Genomic DNA, 24,133 nt, shown 5'->3' on the forward strand with positions numbered 1-24,133 from the left:
CTGGGCCACAGCCACACAGGTGGGGACAGATTTCTACAGTGGGACTGTCCCGAGAATGCAGAAGATTTAGTCACGAAAGCCCTGCACATCTCCACACGTAGAGTTCCCCGGACACCTTCAGCCTTTTCCGTTTCTTACTACCTCGCTAACCGGGAATGGAGAATCCATGCATATGGAATGCAGGCCTACCTTTGTAAAACTCCCTACCAGCTTCCTCAAATAACATGAACTAACCTACAAAAAGGCAGGTCAAAAACTCTATTGCAATGAGTTAATAACTATGTCCTTTTCTCTATGCAAATAATTTCTCGAAGCCCAAAAGGCCAGAATCGTTTGTGAGAGGCACACAGGCTAACACTGGTAATATTCCAAGGACCGTTGAAAGGCAAGACAGCCTCCCTAAAGATTGTCCCCGCTTCCCCTGCACCTCCACTCTCCAGTTTTATTTGTCCAGTTGCCTCCAGGCCAGTGAGAAAGGTATCCCACCTTTCCCCTCATTTTAACCTCCCTGGCGGTCTAATCGAGTCAGTAATTCTGTTAGGGGACTTCTCTGCAGTGTAATCCCGAGTGTGGCTCAGCAGTTAACATCTACCCTGAGCCGCCGCACGTGGGATGACCGCCAGGGAGGTTAAGGATAATTAGTCAGCATCATGGTTGAAAGGAGATCAAGGCTCTACCAGCAGAGTCAAGCTTTTATATTATAAACCGAGTGTGCAATCTTCTTTGGTCAATCTCTAAAAATGGGAGAGGGGGAAGGAATTAGGGAGATCAGGATCCAGAATAAGTATTTTGAGAACTTGCTCTGGATAATGTTGCACGGCCAGTCTTCCCTATAGAACTGATTATTATGCCAATAAAATGCCATGCTGTGAAAGGGAAGAAAATATTGGTTGGGTGCAGATATTTGATCCCCCCCCCCCAAAAAATAATGGAGCCTACCCCAAAGGAAAATCAACTACCGTATATACTGGAGTATAAGCTAACCTGAATACCTGCTGAGGTACCTAATTTTACCATGAAAACTGCATTAAAAATGTGCTGGAAAGCTCGGTTTATACTCGAGTATATATGGTAAGCTGGGAGCCAAAGTATGAACTGCTTAAGAACCAGTCTAGCATTTTAGTTCAAAAACCTGTACCCCGTGGATCATGAAGAACTTACAGTCAGTCCATCCATCAGTAGACGGTGTGTGTGCGGGGGGTGGGAGAGAAGGGGGCTGGAGAGAGCCGGGATTCAAACAGGGCTGCCTGGGCCTCATTACTTTTCCTTTTAATCATTTTACTGGGGCTCCTACAACTCTTACCAGTCCATACACACATCCATTGTATGAAGCACATCTGTACATTCGTTACCCTCATCATTCTCAGAACATCTGCTCTCCACGTAAGCCCCTGGCATCAGCTCATGTTCCCCCTCCCGCTCCCTTCCCTCATGAATCCTGATAATTTATATTTTGTCATATCTTACACTGTCTGACATCTCCCTTCACCCACTTTTCTGTTGTCCGTCCCCCAGGGAGGAGGTGATATGTAGATCCTTATAATCGGTTCCCCCTTTCTTCCCCACCTTCCCTCCACCCTCCCAGTATCGCCTCTCACCACTGGTCCTGAAGGGATCATCCGTTCCTGATTCCCTGTGTTTCCAGTTTCTATCTGTACCAGTGTACATCCTCTGGTCTAGTCAGATTTGTAAGGTAGAATTGGGATGATAGTGGGTGGGGAGGAAGCATTTAGGAACTAGAGGAAAGTTGCATGTTTCATTGTTGCTACACTGCACCCTGACCACCTCATCTCCTGCCTGCAACCCTTCCGTAAGGGGATGTCCAGTTGCCTACAGATGGGCTTTGAGTCCCCACTCAACACTCCCCCTCATTCACAATATGATTTTTTGTTCTTTGCTGCCTGATACCTCAGCCCTTCGACACCTCGTGATCACACAGGCTGGTGTGCTTCTTCCATGTGGGCTTTGTTGCTTCTGAGCTAGATGACCGCTTGTTTACCTTCAAGCCTTTAAGACCCCATATGCTATATCTTTTGATAGCTGGACACCATCAGCTTTCTTCACCACATTTGATAATGCACCCACTTTGTCTTTAGCGAACATGTTGAGAAGGTGAGCATTATGGAATGCCGGTTTAATAGAACAAAGTATTCTTGCAATGAGGGAGTACTTGAGTGGAGGCCCAATGTCCATCTGCTACCTTAAACCTATAAATATATGCCTCGTTACTTTTCTACCCCTGGCAGATACAGCCTTACCACGTGTTTCATCATTCATCATTTGAGTTTTCCTTACACAGGTTCCGGCTTTTGCAGGTTTTGTTGTATAACTGTTACTCATTTCTGGAGGACAAAAGTAAAGCTTTCTTGGGAATGATGCATTTAAATAGTCAAAGATTTTTCTTTCAAACCTTGAGCTCTGAAAAAACAAAACTTCTCCCTAGAGCTTTCTAATACAAAATTCAAGAAAGTATGTTAGAAGGCAATGAGGAATCATTTTTAAAGAGCAGAGAAAAATGGTGCCACTCAGGGAATAAAATCATCTATGCACTTTGGGAAGTAGCAGATAAACGAGGGCAGACGGGGAGGACGGCTGAGCAAGTGGGCATTCCTCAAGTGCGCTTCTTATCTGCTGTTAGTGGAAAAAGGAACAAGAAGGCTCTTCCCCAAGGCGAGGGTGACTTGTGAACCTTCTGCTTCTCGCCCAGTGGCCACACGATCTGAGTCTGGTTACTGGATTTCAGCTCACCCGATTTGAAGAGGCGCAAGGAAGCTGCGCAAATTCACCCGAAAAGCACAGCAATCAGGGTACATTTTGCATGTCTACTTCATGCGTTTGACTCTAGATTGGCTCACGACTCTAACGAAGGGGTGTGCAATCTCAGCTGACGCATACAAGTGGCCGTCAGAGCTAGCACTGGACGCCTAAGCGTAGTGGTAATCCAGGAATGCCATTGGTAAAGACCCTCTGAGCCAAGTCGCAACAGTGTCTCACTTGGCGCACGAGGAAACGAAGACTGCACGGGGAAGAGTCTGAAGTAGTCTTCAGCTACAGCTGGGTGACGCTAGGTGAGCATCTCCCAGCTGGGGCCTGTGTTCTGAAACACCAAGGTCCGCGGCCAATTAACGAGACAAAGTAGTGATTCTGAGTCCCCGGCCCTACCTGCCTTTAAGCCCTGCGACGGGATAGGAGCTTTAGCCTTTCCTGGGTGCCTCATGTGCCCAGTCTCGGGAAAGGTGAAAGATGGTTTCCTTCTGGACGAGGCAGGGGAGGGTGTTGTCCAGAAACTGAAATCCTGCACGGTCACGTTGGCCGGGCTGATTTCCAGCCCCCGAAGCCTTTGCTCTATTTTTCTGCCCTGCGCCTCCCTGGTGACGCTTGAGCAAGTGTTCTCTGAGCTACCCACCCCTCCGCCCTTTAGCTTTCTTCTTGCCCGTCTCCAGGGACCGTGAGTGAGTCTCAGGCACTCTTGCTACAGGTTCCAATTGCTCCCTTCTCTGACTAGGCTAAGTTCCACACGGGGAAAGACAGTGTGAAGTCAGGAAGGCCAACGAATGGGTAAACTAGTCTGCTTTCTATTCACTGGTGCTGGCCAAGTCAAATGTAGGGGCTAATGTTTTTAAAAATCAGTTTACAATGTTCAAGGCATCATTTCCCAAGATGCCAGAGCTCCTGCCCTCCGTCTCCAAGGGTGCTTTGAAGCAGTGTCATGGCGGGCGTGGCTGAGTTAGGGTCCTATGAGCCGAGTGCGTGGTGGGGCCATGGGCTCATGGTGTCCCCAGAGCACTCAGCAGAGGAAGTCCAGCCTTGGCAGTAAATGCTCAACTTCCTGTGCCGATGACTTCCAGAAGGCTCCAGCTCCAAGCAGGGCTTATGCAGGGTGAACAGCTCCCAGCTGGGTCCCGAAGGTCCCCACTGGACTCTGATGTACAGAGGATGACACAACAAGGGCTTCCAGTGGGGCTTCAGCCATCTGTCCTCGGAAGCTCGATTTGGGGACAGTGATCTCCTAAAACTGCCAGGAAGCAACCTACTTGACTTTTCAGCCAGACTTGACATGAGCTTCTAGAGAACTCTCACTGGTGGCTTTTATTTGCTTGCTTGCGTTTGCGAACTGATAGCCCCGTGAGGGAACTGGACAAAGTGCTAGTTGAGATTGGCGCTCTAAAGAGGGCCGGTGGCGGATCAAAATGGGACAATAAGGAAAAAGCACCGCTTGCATAAATGTTTGCCGACTATCACGTTCATTTCAACTTGTGCATTGCCTAGGCCTGTCAACGTCACCTCATGCGTGGGACGTTTGTGGCTCATTTTTACCACCACCTTTCCCACTGTCCAATTCATTCCCTCCCCTGCTTTCCCACACATGACCAAGGACAGGGAGCACGAAGGTCTAAAGGGGGCACAGACAAACAGACACACCACAAATACGGTTTTCTTCAAAGAAAATGCTGGGTAGGGTCGGATACAAAGTCTGGGTAGGATGGAGGAGGACAAATGAGCCAAAGGAAGCCCGGGATGCTCAGGAAGACCAGGGAGCTGGGGAGATGATTCCTAAGGCCCACCCGGTATGCTCTGGGGTTGAAGGAAAACAAGTGTTAAAGGGTAGGGGGAAAAAAGTTCAAGATTGGGTATGGCGTTTGGTGAAGCAGACAAATAAGGAAAAGGAAAAAGATACATCAATAAAACCGTCAAGGCATTGAACAGAGAGAGAAGCGGAGGCAAGAAGTTAAAGGATTAAACGGCTGGGGAAGACTCGAAGGGGGGGGAAAGACTCACCATCTGTATATCCTATTCGATTCCCGGACTCTTGAGTGGAAAGGGAATCGCTGCCACCTTCCTCCCCTGACTCGCAGGCCAGTGGGAGGCTTTTCCGCTGGCGGCTAGGCGGAGACCTTCTCGGGCAGCCTGCCTCTGGGGAGCAAAGGTGACGGCCCGCAGCCCAGCCCCTCCCTCCTCCCAGCAGCACGGCCTCCCTGGAGTTAGGGGCTGGAGGCACAGATGCTGGCCCAGTATCCTCACATTCGAACATGTGCTTAAAAATCAAAGCAAAAAGAAGCCTATTCTTAGAAAGCTGGATGAGGCTGATAGCTATTTTAATTCAAATACGGACGTGCCTGGGGGCGGGTGGTGGTGGCTTCTACAGCCTCCTGAAAGCCTTGTCTAGAAAAGAGGAGGAGCAGACAGACTTTGTTGCTGCGGGGTAGCTTTGAGATGGACACAGCTCACGTCACCGGGAGGTGGCAGTGGCTACCAGCAGCCTGAGAGTGGGGAAAGAGGTGTGGCCAGCAACCAGAGGACCTTTCCGCTGGTCCTCATTGATAGCAATTCTTCTCACAGCCACCAGTTTTCTGGAGCACCTCAGTGCAAGGAGAGGACTTCTGCCCCAACCACACGGGGTGAAAGGAAACTCACAGGTTTGGGGCAGAAGGGAAGAAAGGATGGGAAGGAGAAAGTCAAGTTTAGGTTAAAAGACAAAAAAGTAATGGGTCACACAATATACCTCTGATCCCTGTAGACCTCCTCACACACACACCCCCATCATAACCCCAGTGCCGCCTCCCAATCTAGACTAGGTGGGAGCGTGCACATAGGTATAGGCAAGAGATAAAACTCACAACACGTGGAACCCAGGAACAGGAATGGGAATAGAGATACCAAAAGGGTAGGGGGAAGGGGAGGGAGAGGTGGGGTGAGAGGGGGGCAATGCATGGCACATAACCACACCCCCCTATCCAGGGGGAAGAACAACAGAACCCAGAGGGAAAGGGAGACAGCGGTCAGCGTGAGATTTGAAAATAATTAACAATCTACAATCGATCAAGGGGCCACAAGGGTTTGGGGGCTGTTGGGGAGGATGGAGGAATAAAAAGAGGAGCTGATCCCAAGGGCTCAATGGAAAGTAAATGTCTAGAAAAAAAACGATGGAATATATCGGATACAACTTATGTATGGTTTGTAGCAAGAGTTGTAAGAGCCCCCAATAAAGTGATTTAAAAAAAAGACAAAGAAGTATAAATATCACTGGCCTAAAACAAACGAACAAGCCCCACTGCTGATTTCAATTCAAGTCCATTCCAGTTTTAAGCTACCCTAAAGGACAGAGCAGAGATGCTCAATATGGTTTCTAAGGCTGTGATTCTTGGTGAAAGCAGAGTGATGCAGCTGCTTCCTCAGAGCGGCTGATGGGTTTGAAACCCAGCCCGTGGTGAGCGGTCCACGGGTACACAACAGAGCCATTCAAACACGTTCCACTCTCCCCTAACGCCCTGGCCGCAATCCCTTCCAAGCGTCTCATGAAAGGAAGTATAACTATATCACCTCTCTCCTGTCTCATATAGAACAATCTCAAAACGCTGTAAAGTGATTACAAGTGACTGCCCTGTGCTGGCATCTACAGATGTTCTTCTTTTTAAAAAAAACAACAACGCACAGACACATATACACGCCCACATTTCAAAGCACCCCTGAGTCAAGCATGATCATTCCTAAGTATCTTCTAAATGTCTGGTCAGAAGTCTATTTTGAAGTGCTGCTGGGAGGTAGAGGGGAGGGTGTTCACCTAGCATAACCTCTAACAGGCGAGTAACACGTCACTAGTTAGGAGAACCAGCTCTGAGATACTTAAGATGCCTTTTCTGTACCAGAGGCAGCAGTTCTTAGGATATGCTTCTGATATGTTGGTCAGAAGTCATTCCAGGTCCGTTCTGAATTAAACACCACCAGCGATCACCTTCTCTTCCCAGGGACGACTCTGAAATCATGACTCACTTTCAGCAATCTGTTTAGCCAAAGCTCATTAACAGCTGTAGGTAGAGCCTGCTAATCTATCCTGAATGCCCTTCTTTGAGAGCCAGAGAGCTTTCTCGTGCTGAGAAAGATGTCCCCAGAGCCCAGGACCCCAGCAGCGGGGCTGGAGCAGCACCCAGGACAGAGCACCCAGGACAGAGCCCATAAGGGCCTGTGGGAGCTCACCAACATCAAAACCCCGAACCCCAGATACGGCCGCAAATCCAGAGAATTCTCAAAACTTAACAAATAAAGAAAGCAAAATCAGCTCTTCAAAATTCTCAAACTCGAATGTTACATTTGTACAATGTTTTCGCCTTGTTAAAAGCAACCCATGGTACGTGTCTGCCTGTCAACCAGGCAGGGCTCGGGGAGAGAACAGGAGTCTCCTGAGAGTGCTCCAGCAAGAAGCTGTCTTAGAATTGGGTGTTTAAGTCTAATCCCCTTTGTTGTCACGTACTTTTTAATGCCCAACCTAATTTCCCTTCTTTTACCACTTAACAAAGACTATTTCTTCTTCTCTTCGGTCTAAAAATTTTTAATGGCCAGACTGGCTCCTAAACGCTACATAAAAGGGTATTTTGTTGGCCCTGCCACTTGTTTTCTCTAAGCCACATAACCTGACTTGATGGGGACCAGTGGGCAGATGTTACGGGTAGCCAGGGCTGCCAGGTGTGGTGCTGGTGAGAAAGGCTGTGTGTGGGTTGAGCTGCTCACTAGAGAGGGGGCCACAAAAGGGGCAGACCGAAGCGAGAACCCTGGCTCTGGTTACAACCCTTCACGCACCGATCTTCTGAGCACCTACTAGTACCGGCAAGGTTTCCGTGGCCTTTGGGCACATGCTCCTGCCACGGTGGTGAGCTTGTCTACGCCCATGCCAGATGGGAGCTCCTTGAGGACAAGGGTCATGTCTCCTTCCTGGTAACACGCTTGGTGGCACGGACAGCTCATGGTACACAAGAGCTCAAGATCCCGAGGGAGGGAACCTAACGGCGGGTGTTCAGGGCATCCTCTAAGTCTCGGAGGATCCTCGAAATATTGCCCTTCACTCGTCTGTCAGAACCTTCTTGGACATGGGGTGAGAATAATTATTCTAAAGTTAGGCCTTATTTTTGCCCGAGAAAAAGATGTGTCTTTGATCTAGATGTGACTGCCCCCCGTCCCAGTGAGTTCGCATTCTTACTCAGCTCTCTCATGAAATGTTTTCCAGTTTTGTCGAAATCTTCCATTTTTCTCCCGAGAGACATAACTTCTTACCATTACTGAATGTATACTCAGATGCCACTTGGGATCACCAAGGAGATCTCCGCTGAAGGCCCATGCCAAGAGACTCGGTGGTATGTACAGGACCCCAGCGATTTCTGTTAGCAAGTACATCTCCTGCTCACCTGCCATAATGACTCGTTTCCCTGAACAACTGCCCAGCCACTGACAAATGTGACCTCCCCAAATACATAGGCCTGGCGGTTGGGTAGGGACAGTAGTTTCCCCCAGAGCCCCACAGCGTTCAAAGCAGTCTAATGAAGTCACACTGGGTACCCCATTAATGGCGTAAACCCTAAGGGAACAGGAAGAAAACACCACCTGGATAGGCTTTGGTGAAACAGTCACGAGGAATGAGACACTACCACAGAACACAAGGGCAGAGGGAAGCAAATGATTGGGGAGCAGCTCTGAGCAGCCAGGATAAAACCCCCAGGCGATAAAAGAAAACAACACGATCAGCACAGAGGGAGGAAGACAATTTTCCTTTAGTTACCTTCAGATTTGGGGCTAGGAGTAGATTCAGGAAACTGGTAGGTTGGAGTGTAAGGGCTGTCCTCTGCAGCAGAGAAAAGCAGTGGGTTTTGAAACTATCCCCCTTGACGTGGGGAAACTGACACACCCCAATCAACTCTTTGGAATGACTGATGACCTACTTTAGTGTTGTTAAAGCACCCGGGCATCACACTTGAAAACAGATCAATACATTAGAAAGGATTTAGTTATTTTAATAGCAGCACGTCATGCAATTAAGTGGAATAAAACTTTTTACTAACCAAAAATAAATTTAAAAATTTTAAAAGACTACAAAAGTAAAATCTAAAAGCCAAATAGTATTCCTATAGCGGAACTATAGGAAGTAATTTAAGGCTAGGACAACAGAGACTGTCTAAGTTCATGGTACCTTCAGAATTTTGCTGGGTTTCAGGAAGCTCGGGGAATTTGTACGTAGGGAAATAAGGGTTTTCTTCAGGAATGTCTGGGCAGAGGAGCAGGTTTGGGAGAGAGAGCAGAGGAAGATACAATGGAGAGAATGAGTGAAGAGGAATCCACATACAATTCAAGGTCCTGGAATTCTCGAACATACTGAGCTTCCCTAATGATGCAAGGGGTGGGGGGAGGAATCAAACTGCTAACAAAAATCCAGTCCTTTTGCCTGAGACACATCTAAAAAGGCACTATCCGCCTCCTTCTTGGATAAAGGATCACATGTGTCCACAGCACTGCGCCCAGCATTTCAGGCTGCTACTCCTCGGAGGTAAGAAACAGATAAGCACGCTAGTAGTAAATGGTGTGTGATCAAAACGCTACCGTGGGCACGGTTTCATTGTTTTAAAATCAAAGCTTGTGTTGTGATATTAGAGCCAGGGCAAGCAAGTGGATAATTATTATTATTTCAAATAACACTGCCTATGGGTAGGGCAGGTGGTGCGGCTTAGAACCTGTAACTTCAGTGGCGTTAGCAACTAGGACCTGTGAGAGGACCCACGTCAGCAGAACAAGAGATTCTGCATAGATGCACTGGAGTCTCGGTCTCTGAGCAGCCAGAATTGGGTCTCAAGGAGAAAGAGGCACAGACTGTGCCAGGGAATGGACGGTGGCTTGAGGGCAGGGCCACTGGAACTGACCCCATCCGATCAAGGAGACACAGTCTTAGCATCACCACCAGGGCTGGGCTCATCTCCCGACTACAAGAGGTTGACTTTTGCCTCTCAAATGCCCTTCCACACCGGGAAGTATGGAGAGGGGGTACCGTGAGGCTTACTCTTGAGCTCTGCATGAGAGAAATCGGGCATTTGCAGCTTCCGTAGAACACTGACCAGGATGCCTGGGCTGAGCCCTCCTGGGTCACCTGTGCCAGGCAGCCAGACTGGATTTGGTCACGGGAAGGCCTGGATGCTCTGCCCGTGGGAGGAGTGATGCCCTGCCTCCCACTGGGCGGCTCCATTCCTGCCTATCAGATGATTGGCAGCACATGGGCGAGGAGAGCTGGGAGCGGGAGCTGGGGACCTAGACCGCCTGCACACTGGCCTGGGGTTCAGCTACCATGCTGGGGCACCTGCTGGCAGCCCAGAGGGTGCCCCGATCTGAAAGCACATCCCTTCCAGCTTGAGCAGGCTCTGATGTGTCAGCTCTTGACCGACTCTGCAGGGCTCCCAGCCAACTGCTGGCTCCCAGTTGGGGAAGTCTGGATTCCACACTCCGGCTGCCTTACAGGTAACGCCACGCGGTCTTCTTTCACAAGGCGTGTCCAGGGCATCTGAGCAGTTCATTCCCTGGGCATGATTTACTCATCCCTGGGCCCTGCAACACTCCTCTGAGTAAGGGTAGTGGGAAAAGCAAGGAGAGGCACACGATTGACCCAAGGACGCAAGAGTGCTTGGGGACTGAATGCAGGACAGCCAGTTCAGTACTGCCTCATCTTGCTCTGCCCCCAAGGCAGCGGTGGGCTGACACACGCAAAGGTGCGCCATAAGCTGAAAGCAAGTAGGCATTGCACCCATCATGTCCCCGGGCTGGAGCACAAGCAGATGCATGCGACAGCATCCCGGAAGATGCACCAGGGCCTCCTCATGCCTTCGCTCTAAGGGCACGTGGCTGGGCTCAGGCAGGCCATAGCCATGAGATTTGGGCGCAGGCCAGCCAGTCCCTAATTCGGTCCAGCCATAGGACCCATCTTCTGGCATTGAAGCCCTCACCCCAACATTCAACAGCTGACAGACAACAGCACAGCAGAGCACACAGCACCACATCTACAAATGAACTCAGTACCTCTGTTGAGCTTGTGGATCTGTTTAAACATAGTCTTGTACCAGTCCTTCGATCTTTCGGTGTTCTGGATAAAAAGAAAAGCAAAAAATAAAAAGAAATGGTAATCGTGGCCAGTGTGAAAACTCCTGGGATCGCAAGCTCCGAATCAAATGAGGCAGCAGCAGCCTCCAACGTCAACAACGTGGTACGTCACTCTGTGCAGTCCTGCAGCCCCGTATGGGAATCTTTTTATTATTATTATTATTATTATTATTATTATTATTATTGGGGGCTCTTACAGCTCTTGGTAACAATCCATCCATCAATTGTACCAAGCATATCTACAGCTATGTTGCCATCACTATGAATCTTTGTGAATCTTTTCAGAGATGCACAGCTTTGGAGAAAGGACAGACCAAAACATTCCACCTGAATCCGCAGAAAAAGATTTGGTCTGAACGGTGCAGAATTTGAAGAAAGTAGGCAAGGACTCACTTGAAACGTGTCTGTTCTTATATAATGTTCTAAAAAGGCCAGATAGTAAATATTTTCCCTCTTTTAGAAAGGACCTTTCTCCATGGAGACTACACTGGACGGAAGTAGAGAGATCAAGCATGTGCGTATTAAGCCAGGGCTCTGCCACATCCAGGTTCCTCTGCAGAAGTGTAGCTAGGTCAGGTGCTGGATGTAGAACTCTTACATTAAAACATAACCCGTGACAGCATCCAATGGCAGGGAATAGCCGTCCTCACAAAGGCTTTTTTTTTTTAAGTTAAAAATAAATCTGGGAAGGGGACAGGTAGGTGGTTAGATCAGGTATTTTTACTCCCACTTTACAGACGAGAAATTGAGATAAAGAAAGCCCAAGGGAGTTGCTCAGGGTCATCCCCCAGCCACAAGCCCACTGCCCTTAAGGAGATGCCAACTCTTAGCGATTCCTTTACAGGGTTTCCAAGACTGTAAAATCTTAACAGGAGTAGCCAGTCTTATCTTTGGTGGGTTTGAACTGCTGACCGTGTGGTTAGTCACCTAACCCCTGCCCCTCAGGACCACCAAGTCTCCTTGTCTAATCTATCATAGAGCCAGTGAAAAGGTGAGCGGGAGGGTAGCTGACACAGGGTTAGGGTTGGGGGATGAATGCACAGCTCTGTCACCTAACCGCGCTATGATCCTGGGCAAAGGAATGAGTCCCCAGAGTCTGCTTCCACGGCTACTCAATGGAAATCAAACTAGGATCCAGCTTCTAGGGGGAGCGATGTTGAAATGAGATTGTGTCAGGAACAAAGGGAAGCTGGTAGTACTATTTGTAGTAATTCTCATTCATATTCTCTCTGTCTGTCTGTCTGTCACCAAGAACCAGAGAATACGCCCATGGGGGCTTAGCCCACTGTTCTACTGGTTAATGTGTTTCCTTGTAAGGACATTCCCATTTGTCCAAATGGGAATCACAGAAGAACACATTGCAGTCACCAGCAGCACACGGCGAGGAGTGGAATTGGCCTCAACCCAGTTTCATAAGTGAGCATTCACTGGACTTCTCTGGACGGGGCTGCCCTGAGCCCTTCTGCTCCGGGGGTCTAGGCAGAGGGACCCGGCTCTGGCTCCTTTAACGTTTCCTATTCTCTCAGAATGACAGGAAGTCTCCATTCAAGGGATATTCTTCCTGAACCTGAATTCAGAGACCCTCTCTCCTTCCCCCAAAGCAAACCCATTGCCAGGGAGCCCATTCCCGCTCCCTGGCACACCACAGGCGGAGCGGGGCTGCCGAGACTGGACTTGGGGACAGAGCAGCACCACACTGCTCTCCCGAGCATGTCTGCAGGGTGAAACCAATGGCCTTCCGCTTAGCAGTCCGGGGCTTCACCACGGAGCCACCAGGGCTCCGTCCACTCTCCCCAGGGTTGTCTACATGCAGCCAGGGACCAACAATCTCCGCGCGCCGCACAACAGAGGAGGTGTGAGTGAGCTCAGGGGCTCGGACAGTGGTCGCAGCGGCGGCGGGGTCCTTCCTGTGGGGCCTCTCTCTCAGAGATATACTTAAACGGGCATCTTCAGGAGGATGCTCCTAGTCAGGCTTCGTACCCGGAGCGGGAGGCCCACTTCGTCCACGGGCGCATCGCGCAGGTCCTGAGCGCTCCTCACCGCGCGCCTGGCGCCATCCTGGGCCTTTCTTTCAGAGGCCCTGCCCGGCGAGGTGGGTTTTTCCAGGGTGGGCGCCAAGCTCTGCTCTTCTACTCTTCGTTCTAGGCCAGAATCTGGAAACAAAGACCGCATTAGTGGACGCTCTTCTTGGGCCCTCGAAGCAAAATAACAATTCTCAGCAGGGGGAACCCCTCTTCGCAAATTCTCAACTGGAACTGCTCACAGCCGGCGCAGGGGTCGGCCCATGAGCAGGGGTGGGGGATATCAGGGTGTGTGTCAGTAAATCAAGTTTTCTTGGGGGAAACCAGGCACACCCCTCACACCCTGATGGACTTTAAGGGTTCTTTTGACGGCCATGGCCTTGGTTGGGTTGAACGGTTCTGACACAGACTGTAGCCAGATGGCCCGCAAAGCTATCGGGTCCATTAAAACAAACAAAACGCTGTGGATCTCTAGAACGTCGCCCGGACACCGCAGGGAGCTGAGAACCAGAGGACTTTATGTATGGATGCGAATCCACTCAAGCATGGCTTTCTCTAACCATCTTCAGTGATCAAAATGTGGAGGAATGTACGTGGAGGAAGACAGTTTGGGCAGTCAATCTGGAAGTAACTCGCCAGGCAGAATTTAGAAAGGACGAGAATGATCATGACATGGAAAGGAAGTGTGTGTGTGTGTCTGTGCGTGTGTGTGTGACGGTGTGTGTCTGTGCGTGTGTGTGTGTGTCTGTGCGTGTGTGTGTGTGTCTGTGCGTGTGTGTGTGTGTCTGTGTGTGTGTGCGTGTGTGTGTCTGTGCGTGTGTGTGTGTCTGTGCATGTATGTGTGTGTGTCTGTGTGTGTGTGTGTCTGTGTGTGTCTGTGCGTGTGTGCGTGTGTCTGTGTGTGTCTGTGTGTGTGTGTCTGTGTGTGTCTGTGTGTGTGTGTGCGTGTGTGTGTCTGTGTGCGCGTGCGTGTGTGTGTCTGTGCGTGTGTGTCTGTGCGTGTGTGTCTGTGCGTGTGTGTGTCTGTGTGTGCGTGCGTGAGGCTGTGTGTGTGTGTCTGTGTGTGTGTGAGGGTGTGTGTGTGTGTGAGGGTGTGTGTGTGTGTGAGGGTGTGTGTGTGTGTGAGGGTGTGTGTGTGTGAGGGTGTGTGTGAGGGTGTGTGTGTGTGAGGGTGTGTGTGTGTGAGGGTGTGTGTGTGTGAGGGTGTGTGTGTGTGTGTGAGGGTGTGTGTGTGTGTGAGGGTGTGTGTCTGTGTGAGGGTGTGTGTGTGTGTGTCTGTGTGTGTGAGGGTGTGTGTGTGTGTGTCTGTGTGTGTGTGTCTGTGTGTGTGTGTCTGTGTGTGTGTGTGTGAGGGTGTGTGTACAGAATTGAGCTACTGGCTTCTGGCAAGTTGGCCCTGTAGCTTTCCTAGTTCCAAACTAGCAACACCAGCAGCAACTGGTGGGCAGTGTCCCCATCCAGCCCCTCAAAGTCAGAATCTGCATGTTAACAAGATTCCCAGCTGGTTCTTAAGGATGTCACAATGACAAGCACCGGACTTCACGGTGGCAGCAGATGAACCATGGGAACGTGCCGGACTCCCGAGGGGCTCCCCTCATCCATCCTATACCGTCCTGCTTCCCTCAAAGGTGGCACCCTGGATTCTGACCCAAGCAGGGACATTAGCAAAGAGCTGGGGGCGGAAGAGAGAAAGCACCGCTTCCTCTTGGACCATGGTAGCTTTGAGGTGGCAGTGAGATGCTTCAAGGTCAAGGGAAGCTCTGAAGTCACGCACTGAGGGATGCCCATCGTCACGGGTGGAAAAGCAAAACTGAACTGCCCAGAAATTAACTGAGCGGCGAGTGATGGGCTAGGAATGTACAGCAAGGGGTCCTGGGAGCTCAGAGAACATCAGAAAGTTAGGTGCTTACACAGGTGAAACACAGACCAACCAGGGACAAGAGTAGGCACCAGAGGAGACGAGAGAAATCTTCTCAAGGAAAGCATCTCTTTACCCGCCCCCCAAGCTTACGTGGCCCTCAGGGAAGGGTGGCCTGGCCCCCGCTACCCTCGGCCCACTGTCCTAGCCTCTATCTTGCTTTCACACAAGGAAACAAGTGTGCTGTGAGCTTCGCCAGGTCTCGCTCCAGAGGGCGGAGCACCGAGATACCTGTTAACAGGAGGAAGGCTGCCTGGTGGCCCTAGGGCAGTTCATCCCCACAGGATGAGCACTGGGCACAGCCTGGCTCCCCGCCAGGCACAGGCATGGAGAGTAGCAGGCCTCTCCTTCAGAACCTACAGAGGCGTCTAAGAGCGCCTTTTCCTTTTAAGCCTAACTTACTTTCTATGCCCCAGCCTCTCAAATACCACTACTAGATCTGCCCCGCAGCCCGAGGAGGGTGGCTGCATCCAGCTTATTTTATGCTGAGAACGACGCCGGCCTGCTGAAAGGCTCACTGACACAGCACTTCAGCGTTAGCAAAGCCCTCCACGCTCCCGTCCCCCACAGGCGGTGCTTACAGACAGCTCTGAGTTGAGGACCACCTCCCCTAGTGCCCTCATAAGGGGGCTCCGGTCAAAGAGGTGAAGGAGGCATGTTCCCCAGAGGCAGATAACAGCCAGAGGAGAATGGACCCAAAACCTGGGTTCCCTAGCTCAAGGTCGGAGTCCTCCTTTCACACGCTCCCCGCTCCCGGCGGAGGGAGCTCACAGGAGCTGCTCTGTTCTCGCTCGGCAGCCTGGCCCGGGGCCAGGGGATGAAGTGGGCTGGAGGGCGGCAGTTCAAGGAGGGGACAGCGAAGGGCACCTTGAGTTCAAGCACAACCTGTCCTCGTCCGGAGGCCAAGTCCCGATAAAGCAGAGAGGGTGTGACAACCCCATGTCCCCCACCCCCCCTCTCCACAAATCACGGGGACAGCAGAGGAGGACACTCAGAGGGGACACTCCGAGCTCGCCAGGGCATCCACCAGATCAGGGCTTCTCAACCCTGGAGCTCCCGGGCCCCGCGGGCCCAGGGAAGTCCCCTGCAGGTGTGGGCACCAGGGTGGTTTTGGCTGGAGAATGGTCAACTGCTCTCATTGTGTTCTTCAGAGGTGACCGTAAGTGACCAAGGGAAGGTGACAAGCTGCCATGTCTCAGGGTAAGGGGCTCGAGGGCTGGGGTACAAGGGCTCCCCGATGAAGCCCCAGAGCCTGGCTCCATCCAGACACCAAACACGAGCTCAACAACATCCCGGGGAGCGGGGCTGTGGTGGCACCCACTGAGAAGAGACACTCGTATCCACCGGGCACCGAGCGAGGGCCGAAGGCTGACACTCAGCTATTTCTAAGCTGATTCTCCTTTGACCTTCACCACCACCTGGGAGACAGGCACAGCCACGCCCCACCTTTTGAAGGACAAGAACAGTGAAGCCTGATGGTGGGGGGTGCTCTGCTGAGTAGGTGGGTAGAAGCAGGGCTCAAAGGGCAGTGCGTACATGAAGCCCTGAGGGAGAGGCACAAGGTTCCCACTGGGGAGACTGCTCCCAATTTCAGCTTGTCCACCCCCCACCCCTGCCACCCCAACACTGTCCCAGCTATGCACCAAGAAGTGAGTCCTGACACCTGATATTTGCAGTCACCTCCCCCCTAGCCCCCATCATGTTTGGCGCTTGATGAACCACCTGCTCCGCAGAGTGTGGGCAGCCCAGAGGGTGGCATCAGCACCACCTAGCCGGAAGTGCACATTTGGCCTCAGGCCTATTGAATCCAAACACCTGAAGTCTGGCTTGGCTCTGCAGTGACAGGCTCTCCGGGGCATGCACGCTCGCTCCAGGACGGGCAATATGCGCTTCTCTTGGACACTGCTCCAAACACTGCTGGTCTGGAGGCTCTACTGGGCCCTCACCTGAGGCCATCTGCTGGCATTTGGACGCCGAACTGAAGTGGGAAGAACCGGCCCACATTTCCCAACTCTGGATTCATCACGGCGTCCCAGGAGAGAGCCAGAGGAGCAGAGAGGCCTGCCGTGGACACGCCATCAAAAGCATAGCACCTTGTTGGCTTTATGTGGAATATCCTGGTTGTATCTAGCCAGGCACTTACCACAGCTCCAGGGGCACAGTTACCAGGCTACGGGCAAGAGGCTAGCCCAGGCCTGTTTCCAGCCACCCTGGAGCCACAGCAAGCCCTGCTGTGACACCTGACACAGTGAGCATTCAGTGGTGGCCAGAGAAGGGCTGAAACAGAAAAGGGTACACATACCAACAGATATTTTCACCTACCTGAAAGATTACTGAGTCGCTTTTGCTGTTCTGTAACAAAAGAAGAGAAGATCGTGTAAGTGAGACTCAGCACAGGGTGAGACCACAGTGTCCCGGCAGGGCTCATCAAGATCCCAAACACTGTGTCCCCATCGCCTCTGGGCGTAGATGCTGCAATGACATGTGGCCGGCTGACTGCAGGGTGTTCCATGGGCCCGTTAACTGGGCATGGACCCCTTAGGTTGTGTGCCAGGAGAGTGTGTGGGCATTGTTTACTAGCCGTGCACTGCTTCTCCCAAACCCACTCTACTCTTGCTTTCAAGTAAGCAGGACCTTCGACTGCCTACCTCACTCAGTCTTGGTACCTTTAGGGAGAAATGTAGTTGTAACGGAAACCACGGCAGCTCCCGAAATGTACTGATTAATTATAGCCACGGCAGGTCCCGTCCCTGAGCGCTCACCAAGCGCGAAGCACTGTTGTAATGTTCACAGCAACCCTGGCGGGGTGCCAGGTCTCCCCACTGAACCGATGAAGAAACAGGCATCGGAAAGTTCACAGGGTTGCTCAACGTCATGCTCTCAATCATTCCATCAATTGGCTGGTCGGGATACAGGGGACATTTTAACAAGTCAATGTTGGCTTGGAGGCCTCAGGTAAGGGGCACCAATGACCCAAGATGATACTGAATCTAAATCTAATCCATTGCTGGCCCAATGTTTTTGTCACTAAAGACATGCTCTGCTGGGCTATAGCTCACTCACTCACTCTCACACTCTCCCTCTCTCTCTTCTGGGCACTCATAGTCCTGCAGGTACGTGCTATGGAAAACATCCCCCCCCCCCAATGACCTTTACCTCCCCCAGCTAAATATAAAGCAGGCACATAGATAAAAATAGACTTCTTGCCAGCCCAAGGGTGCTCTGTCATTAAAACACGCCTCCATTGGCTGGGTCCCCAGCCTCCTACCACAATCAGTACAGACAAGAGGTAAACAGAGTGGCATGGGGCACTTGCAGCTCGCAGAAGCCGTGTCCACCCAACCCCGATGTGCAGATGGACCATGCGTCTGGGCACCAGTTCTGTCACCAACGAGGGGCAGATGGCACGAGGTCAAGCCCTACCCGCTCGGCCTCAGTTTAAATGAAGGTGCTCAACTTAAGCTATGTTCCCAAACTCGGCAGCGGGCTTTCTCACCCGATGGAAGCAAATTTATTCCACTTAGAAGGTGAGGAGGGGCTTCACACTTGTGGGGCGTGGATGGCCTTTTCTTTGGGGGGATGAACAAAAGGTTCTGCTTGGGAGTAGCAATAGTCTCCCAGCAGTGTTGTTTAGCTACGTTAGGAGCTGACCACCCTAGGCTGGTGTCCAGACTAGACCCAAAAGCCACGTGTGAGAGCTGTTAAGCTCCTGACCTCCATGAATCAGCAGCTACTCTTGCCCTGTAAGCTCGTGGTAATCACTTGCTTGTTGAAAACGTAGAGTATCCGCTCCCCAGCTTCACCAGACTACCAGAATCCAAGAGCCTCGGCGATCAGTGCCCACTGAAGATCGAGACAGCCTGAAAGGGGGGCCCGCAGGGCTCTCCCAGTCCCGAGTTCTCGGATTAAGATCTCATCCTGGTCACACGTGATTTACCCTCAGACACATGGCACGTGACAGCTCAGGGAACAGGCTAGGTACAGTGGTTCTCAACCTGTGCGTCTCAACCCCTTTGGGGGGTTGATTGACCCTTTCACAAGGGTCACCCGATTCATAACAGCAGCAAAATGACAGTTGGGAAGTAGCAACGAAAATAATGTTATGGTTGGTGAGGGTCACCACCACATGAGGAACTGTATTAGGGGTCTTGGCATTAGGAAGGTTGAGAACCACTGGCCGGGGCCAGACAAGAGCTTGGTGCCGTTTGCTCAACGTTGGAGGAAGCTGGGCTTGGGAGGCATATGTATTGTCACACTGCCCTGGGACAGCGTGAGCTGGGAAGTGGGTGGCAGGGAATGTGAGGCATCTTTTTTTAGGAAGGACTCCACCAGGATCCCAGCAGTGGGGTCAAGTTATTCTTCCCCCAGGAGACTTTGCGATAGTTAAGAAATTGTTGTTACGGGTACCATCTATGAGGCAAGGCAGGACTGCGAAATAGGGAACATTCCAAAAAGAGGCCAAAAAAAAAATGCTTGACCTCAACCCCATAGATAATCAGTAACACAAGGCCAGGCGGCTGCCAGGCCCCTAGGCGCTTCCTGGCCCACCTCCTCTTTACGGTTGTTCGTGGCTGAAGAGTCCCCGGAACCAGGACTGACCTGTTGAAGAAATGGACCCACGTTGTCCGGGGGCCCTTTGAGGATGCTGCCTTTTCACCGGAGCCACAGGATGGTGCACACAGTGAGCGTGCTCAGCTGCCATCCGATGGGTTGGAGGTTCGAGTCCACCCAGGGCTGCCTTAGGAAAAAGGCCTGGGAAATCTTCTTCCCCAAAAAAGCCATCAGCCACTGAAAACTCTACTGAGCACAGTTCTCCTCTGACACAGGTTGGCTCCACATGACCAGGACCTGACTTCACAGCCATGGTCCTCGCACGACTGCTATTGCTTCTATCCCTTTCTTTTTAATACAGTATATGCCTTCATCATTCATTTCTTTTTTTTAAATCATTTTATTGGGGCTCATACAACTCTTATCACAATCTATCCATCCATCCATTGTGCCAAACACATTTGCACATTTGTTGCCATCGTCCTTCTCAAAACATTTGCTTTCTGCTTGAGCCCTTGGTATCGGCTCATTTTTTTCCTCTCCCTCCCCAATCCACCCTCCCTCATGAACGCTTGATAATTTGTAAATTTTAATTTTGTCATATCTTACACTGCCTGACATCTCCCCTGACCCACTTCTCTGTTGTCCGCCCCCCCAGAGAGGAGGTTCCATCCTTTTCTGAAGAAATTCTACCTTCACACCCAAGGGCAGAGCTCAGAAAAGAGAGAAAAGGCAAGAGTCAAAGAATATTTGGAAAAACACTAGGAGCCATGGGTACTAAGGAGAAGCAAGAAGAACTGGCGACACGCCTGCGGCCGTGTCTCACCAGATGTCACCACGAGAGGAACTCGGAGAAGCAGCTGACATCAGGCTTGGCATTTCCCAAGAACCGGGTTGCCTAGGGAATAACCCCCCTCCCTTTTTTTTTTTTTTTTTTTTTTAAGAAACGGCTTTTCTTTTGGGAACTCACACTGCTTCCGTTTGGATATTTTAAAAGGATGAGTCATAAAGAAGTTCACAGAGAACCCCACGCGCACTCTGTCCTGGATTACAGACCCTTTCTGGATCCAGAGAGCTCCTACCCGTAAGGGGCAGGGCCGGGCTGGCTGGAGAATAATAGGCTCTTGCATAGCCCAGTGTGAGGGCTGGGCCCTTGTGATCTCCTGGAGAGCCAAGGCCCCTCAGTGAAAACAACGTGGGGCCATGCACGGAGGGCAAAGACAGAGAAGCACCACCAGGATGAACATTTGAGTAGGAGGCTTCAGAGGGAGAGAGAGAAAATGCTCCATTCAGCCGCTCTTCGAGTGAGCAGCTGGAAACAGAAGAAAATTAAAAATAGACTCCAGTCTCATTCTCAGCGGAGTTAATGCAGAGGGAGGCGGAGGCTGGGCAGGGAAGCTAAGACGCAGGCGAGCGGGGAGGCACGAAGAGGAAGATGTGGTGCTCGGTGTTGAGCTCTGAGCAACATAAACCTCCACTGTTCTTCGAAGTTCAAATTCAAACACCCTTTCTACCCTAGAAATTGGTATTGGTTCACAAGGCAGACGGCTTCATCCCTTGGTGGGATCATCCCTCAGTGGGATTGCAAAAAGGAAAGCTCTGGATTGGGTATCATGCGCTGGGATTGTGAAGCAGAAGGGTCGGACGCGTACAATTATTACCTTGAAACACTTCCGCTTTGTCCAGTCCCAATATCCTTTAGAGACGAGAATGACCCACCGGACTCAGTAAGAGGCACAAACAGCGCAACACACAGAAAAGGTCCGAGCAGAGTCGTCTATGGCCACACGGAGAAGGAGCAGCCTCGAAACTCAGCCCACTGGGAGGGGGTTGATTCTAGCTCACAGCAGTCCTACAGTGTTTCTGAGGCTGCGCATCTTTATACGAGCCTCGTCTTCCTCCCACAGACAGACTCTGCAGCTTGAACCAACAACTTTGCTGGTTAGCAGCCCAACGCTTTGCCTGCAGTGCTCCCAGGCGCCTAGTACCATAGAAGGCCACATAAATCCCCTGTCCCCAAGGGGCCCAGGGCAAGAAGTATTGTCAATAAATGATGAAAATAGTTCAACACCCTCTGTTTTAGAACAGAAAAAAGTATTTTGGCTTGTATACATTTTTCTACCAAAAAAAAATCTTTAAGAACAAAATTTTGGTCCTTAAGGGGATTGCTAGGAGTAGATAATTCATGGTGTCAAAGAACTCATGCGTTTATAACCTTACTTCAAAGAGGTCTTATGGTAGCTAGGTCTTCCATGCAAAGCCTCCAATTAGAATTCTCATGACAAGGAATTACAGGCACAGACTTTACCCCTTTTCTCGACCAATGTATGGTCTTACCATCTGAAGACGACCAACGTACACACCTAAGGTATACAAGCAATTTGCACGACTCTTAACTTACTTGCATTTCCACGCAAGGGAACCCCGAGGATGTAGGGTAGAGCTACCCGCTATGGGGCCATCAAGACAATGACCTTCTGAAAACAGACTGTTCAACCTTACTTCCAAAGTGTGTCTGGGTGGATTGAACCACCAACCTGTTAGCTTGTACAGCGAGTGCTTAACCAACCGTCTATGCCACCCAAGAGCTCCACCTGAAGTCACCCCGTGGGCAAGGCCTCTGCCTATCCCTGTGATGTAATCTATAGCACCTGGGAGTGAATAGAACCAGGGGCCTCCAGGAAGCTCTGGACTGCTGAGCTTGTCCGAGGCGCGCTCTGCTGATCCCAGGGAGCCGGGGGCTGGGGACACACGAGCAGCGACCTCACCTCGATTGTGCTGCAAGAGCACAATGGTCGGGTTGACGGTGGTGGTGGAGGGGTAGGCAGATGACGGCTTGCTGACCGGTGCCAAAGGCTGGGCGCCCGTTCCGAGGTTGGGGGAGGACGCTTCGTTTAATAGAGGACTTGAGCCCTGGAAAGAAAGCACACGCTGTCACGAGCTGTAAATACACGGAACCTAGAGTTAATCTTGTCTGAGGGGGAGAAATGGAAAGCTTAAAATCACCTCATTCTAAAAAAGAAATGCAAACAAGGAGACACATCATTAATTCCAGTTAGAAGTTTAATCTGGAGGACTCGTTCTCTTTCTTGGTATTAGTGAGGGGAGGGAGAGGGAAAGTGAACGTTACTGACGGGCTCAGCGGTAGCCGTCATTGTCCCTGCCCGGTCACCATCGCGGGCCAGTCCAGTTAGGGAAACAGCCAGTTCAGATCCAACTCGAACAACATGCACAACTCATGCAAGTCCAGAAGCGAGCCAGGAACACGAGCCGGCTGGAAGGGGACAGTTTCGTGCGCGTGGTGTGGAGAAACTTGAGAGCGAGCGAGGGCAAAACGACAGCAGTGACCAGCGAGGAGTGTGCTTTCGGGAAGCAGCTCGGCTTCACGTCACTGAACAAGTTCACACAAAGCGTGCTTCTGGGACCTGGCTGTCACCCTGGCCTGAGGTGGTGTCTCTCACTCCATACTGGGATGACCAAGATCCCCGCGCAAATGCTGGCTTTTAAAACCCGAGGTCACCGTTAGGGGGACGGGTACAATGACTAACCCCAAGGCTAACATGTGCAATGGCTGGAATATAGTTTCGGTCAGCGAACCAAGGCGAGACCCCAGCACCGCAACCAGGGTCCTTAGGCCCCTGTTTCCAGTGTATCTATTTATGCTGTTAACGCTCCATGTTGGAAGGCTCGGGTTCAAAAGCCAGCGAGAAAGACGAGGCGCTCTTCTTCAGCAGAGCATTACCGCGCCCTGGAAAACCCACAGAGGCAGTTCTACCCAGCCCTGGGGTCAGAGTTGATTTGATGACACCGAGCTGGGGTGAGAAAACCAGAAGGCACCTCAGTCTCGACGGCTTTGAAGACCAAGATGTTTTAGAGCCGTCATCCATGATGGCCCGCTAGAGACGCACTGACCAAGCCCGACTCTACTCTGTAAGCAGTCTCCAGACAGTGCAAAGTGTTCATGGGCTCAGCTACTAACCAAAAGTTGGCTGTTCGAGCCAACCACGGGGCCTGGGAAGAAAGACTTAGCAATCTACGGAAAGCCCACAGCTCGACTGGCACAGGGGAATCTACTTGATAGCAACCGGTTTGACATTAATCCCCTCCCTAGGGAGCCCACCAGGACCCTCTCCGCTTTCTCTTGCTCTTCCCCATTCCAGCTCAACCCTCTGCCAACAGCAGGTACTTAATGAGCGCCACCTGAATGACGGGACTGTCTGCCAGCAAAGGTGGTTCTCAGGAACTTTGCCCAGAGGACATGTACCCATGATGGCATGAGTGTCAGTTCTGGGGACAGTTCCTGACACCCACTAGGGGCTTTGTAAATTCTGGCTTGGTCTGTCCACCTTGTGAAAGGTTCCCTTCACAGCTCCAACTGTTGGGAGGGGCAGCTTCATTGACTGAATAAAATCTTTCCCCAAGACTTGAGAGGCTCAGTGTAATCTTGTTCAAGGTACCTCCTCTCCAGTGGAAAACAACGACCCTTCCTAACTGGCTCCCTAAGTGGCATAATAACGATAAGTGACATTCCGATGGAAACGGCTAGAATGTGTTCCTCCAAACCACCACACACCAGGCAGACAGCGGATACATGTCTACAGCGTCTGAGTGGACTGACGGGCATGTGAAATGGTTCCTGCTACAGCGTGTGCTTTGTTGGAGCATCATAAGAGAACCCAGACCAATCAACAGGACTCCCCTTCTTCTCTCCAACTCTCAGCACGCTGCAGGGCCAGGG

At 51.2% G+C, this 24,133-nt stretch overlaps 1 protein-coding gene across 17 annotated transcripts in view; it reads right to left on the minus strand.

Annotated features, from left to right (window-relative positions):
- Nucleotides 1–24,133, minus strand: part of SORBS1 (sorbin and SH3 domain containing 1) — a 280,510-nt gene that overhangs the window by 67,908 nt on the left and 188,469 nt on the right. For all 17 annotated transcript variants that reach the window (XM_075534905.1, XM_075534903.1, XM_075534910.1 and 14 more), the window contains 4 exons: nucleotides 22,164–22,308; nucleotides 17,167–17,196; nucleotides 12,886–13,058; nucleotides 10,825–10,888 (listed from right to left, as the gene is read on the minus strand). In XM_075534905.1, coding sequence (XP_075391020.1) covers nucleotides 10,825–10,888; nucleotides 12,886–13,058; nucleotides 17,167–17,196; nucleotides 22,164–22,308 — 412 coding nt within the window. The remainder of the gene's footprint in view (nucleotides 1–10,824; nucleotides 10,889–12,885; nucleotides 13,059–17,166; nucleotides 17,197–22,163; nucleotides 22,309–24,133) is intronic.

This window comes from Tenrec ecaudatus, chromosome 16, assembly GCF_050624435.1.
Source record: "Tenrec ecaudatus isolate mTenEca1 chromosome 16, mTenEca1.hap1, whole genome shotgun sequence".
Lineage (NCBI taxonomy): Eukaryota > Metazoa > Chordata > Mammalia > Afrosoricida > Tenrecidae > Tenrec > Tenrec ecaudatus.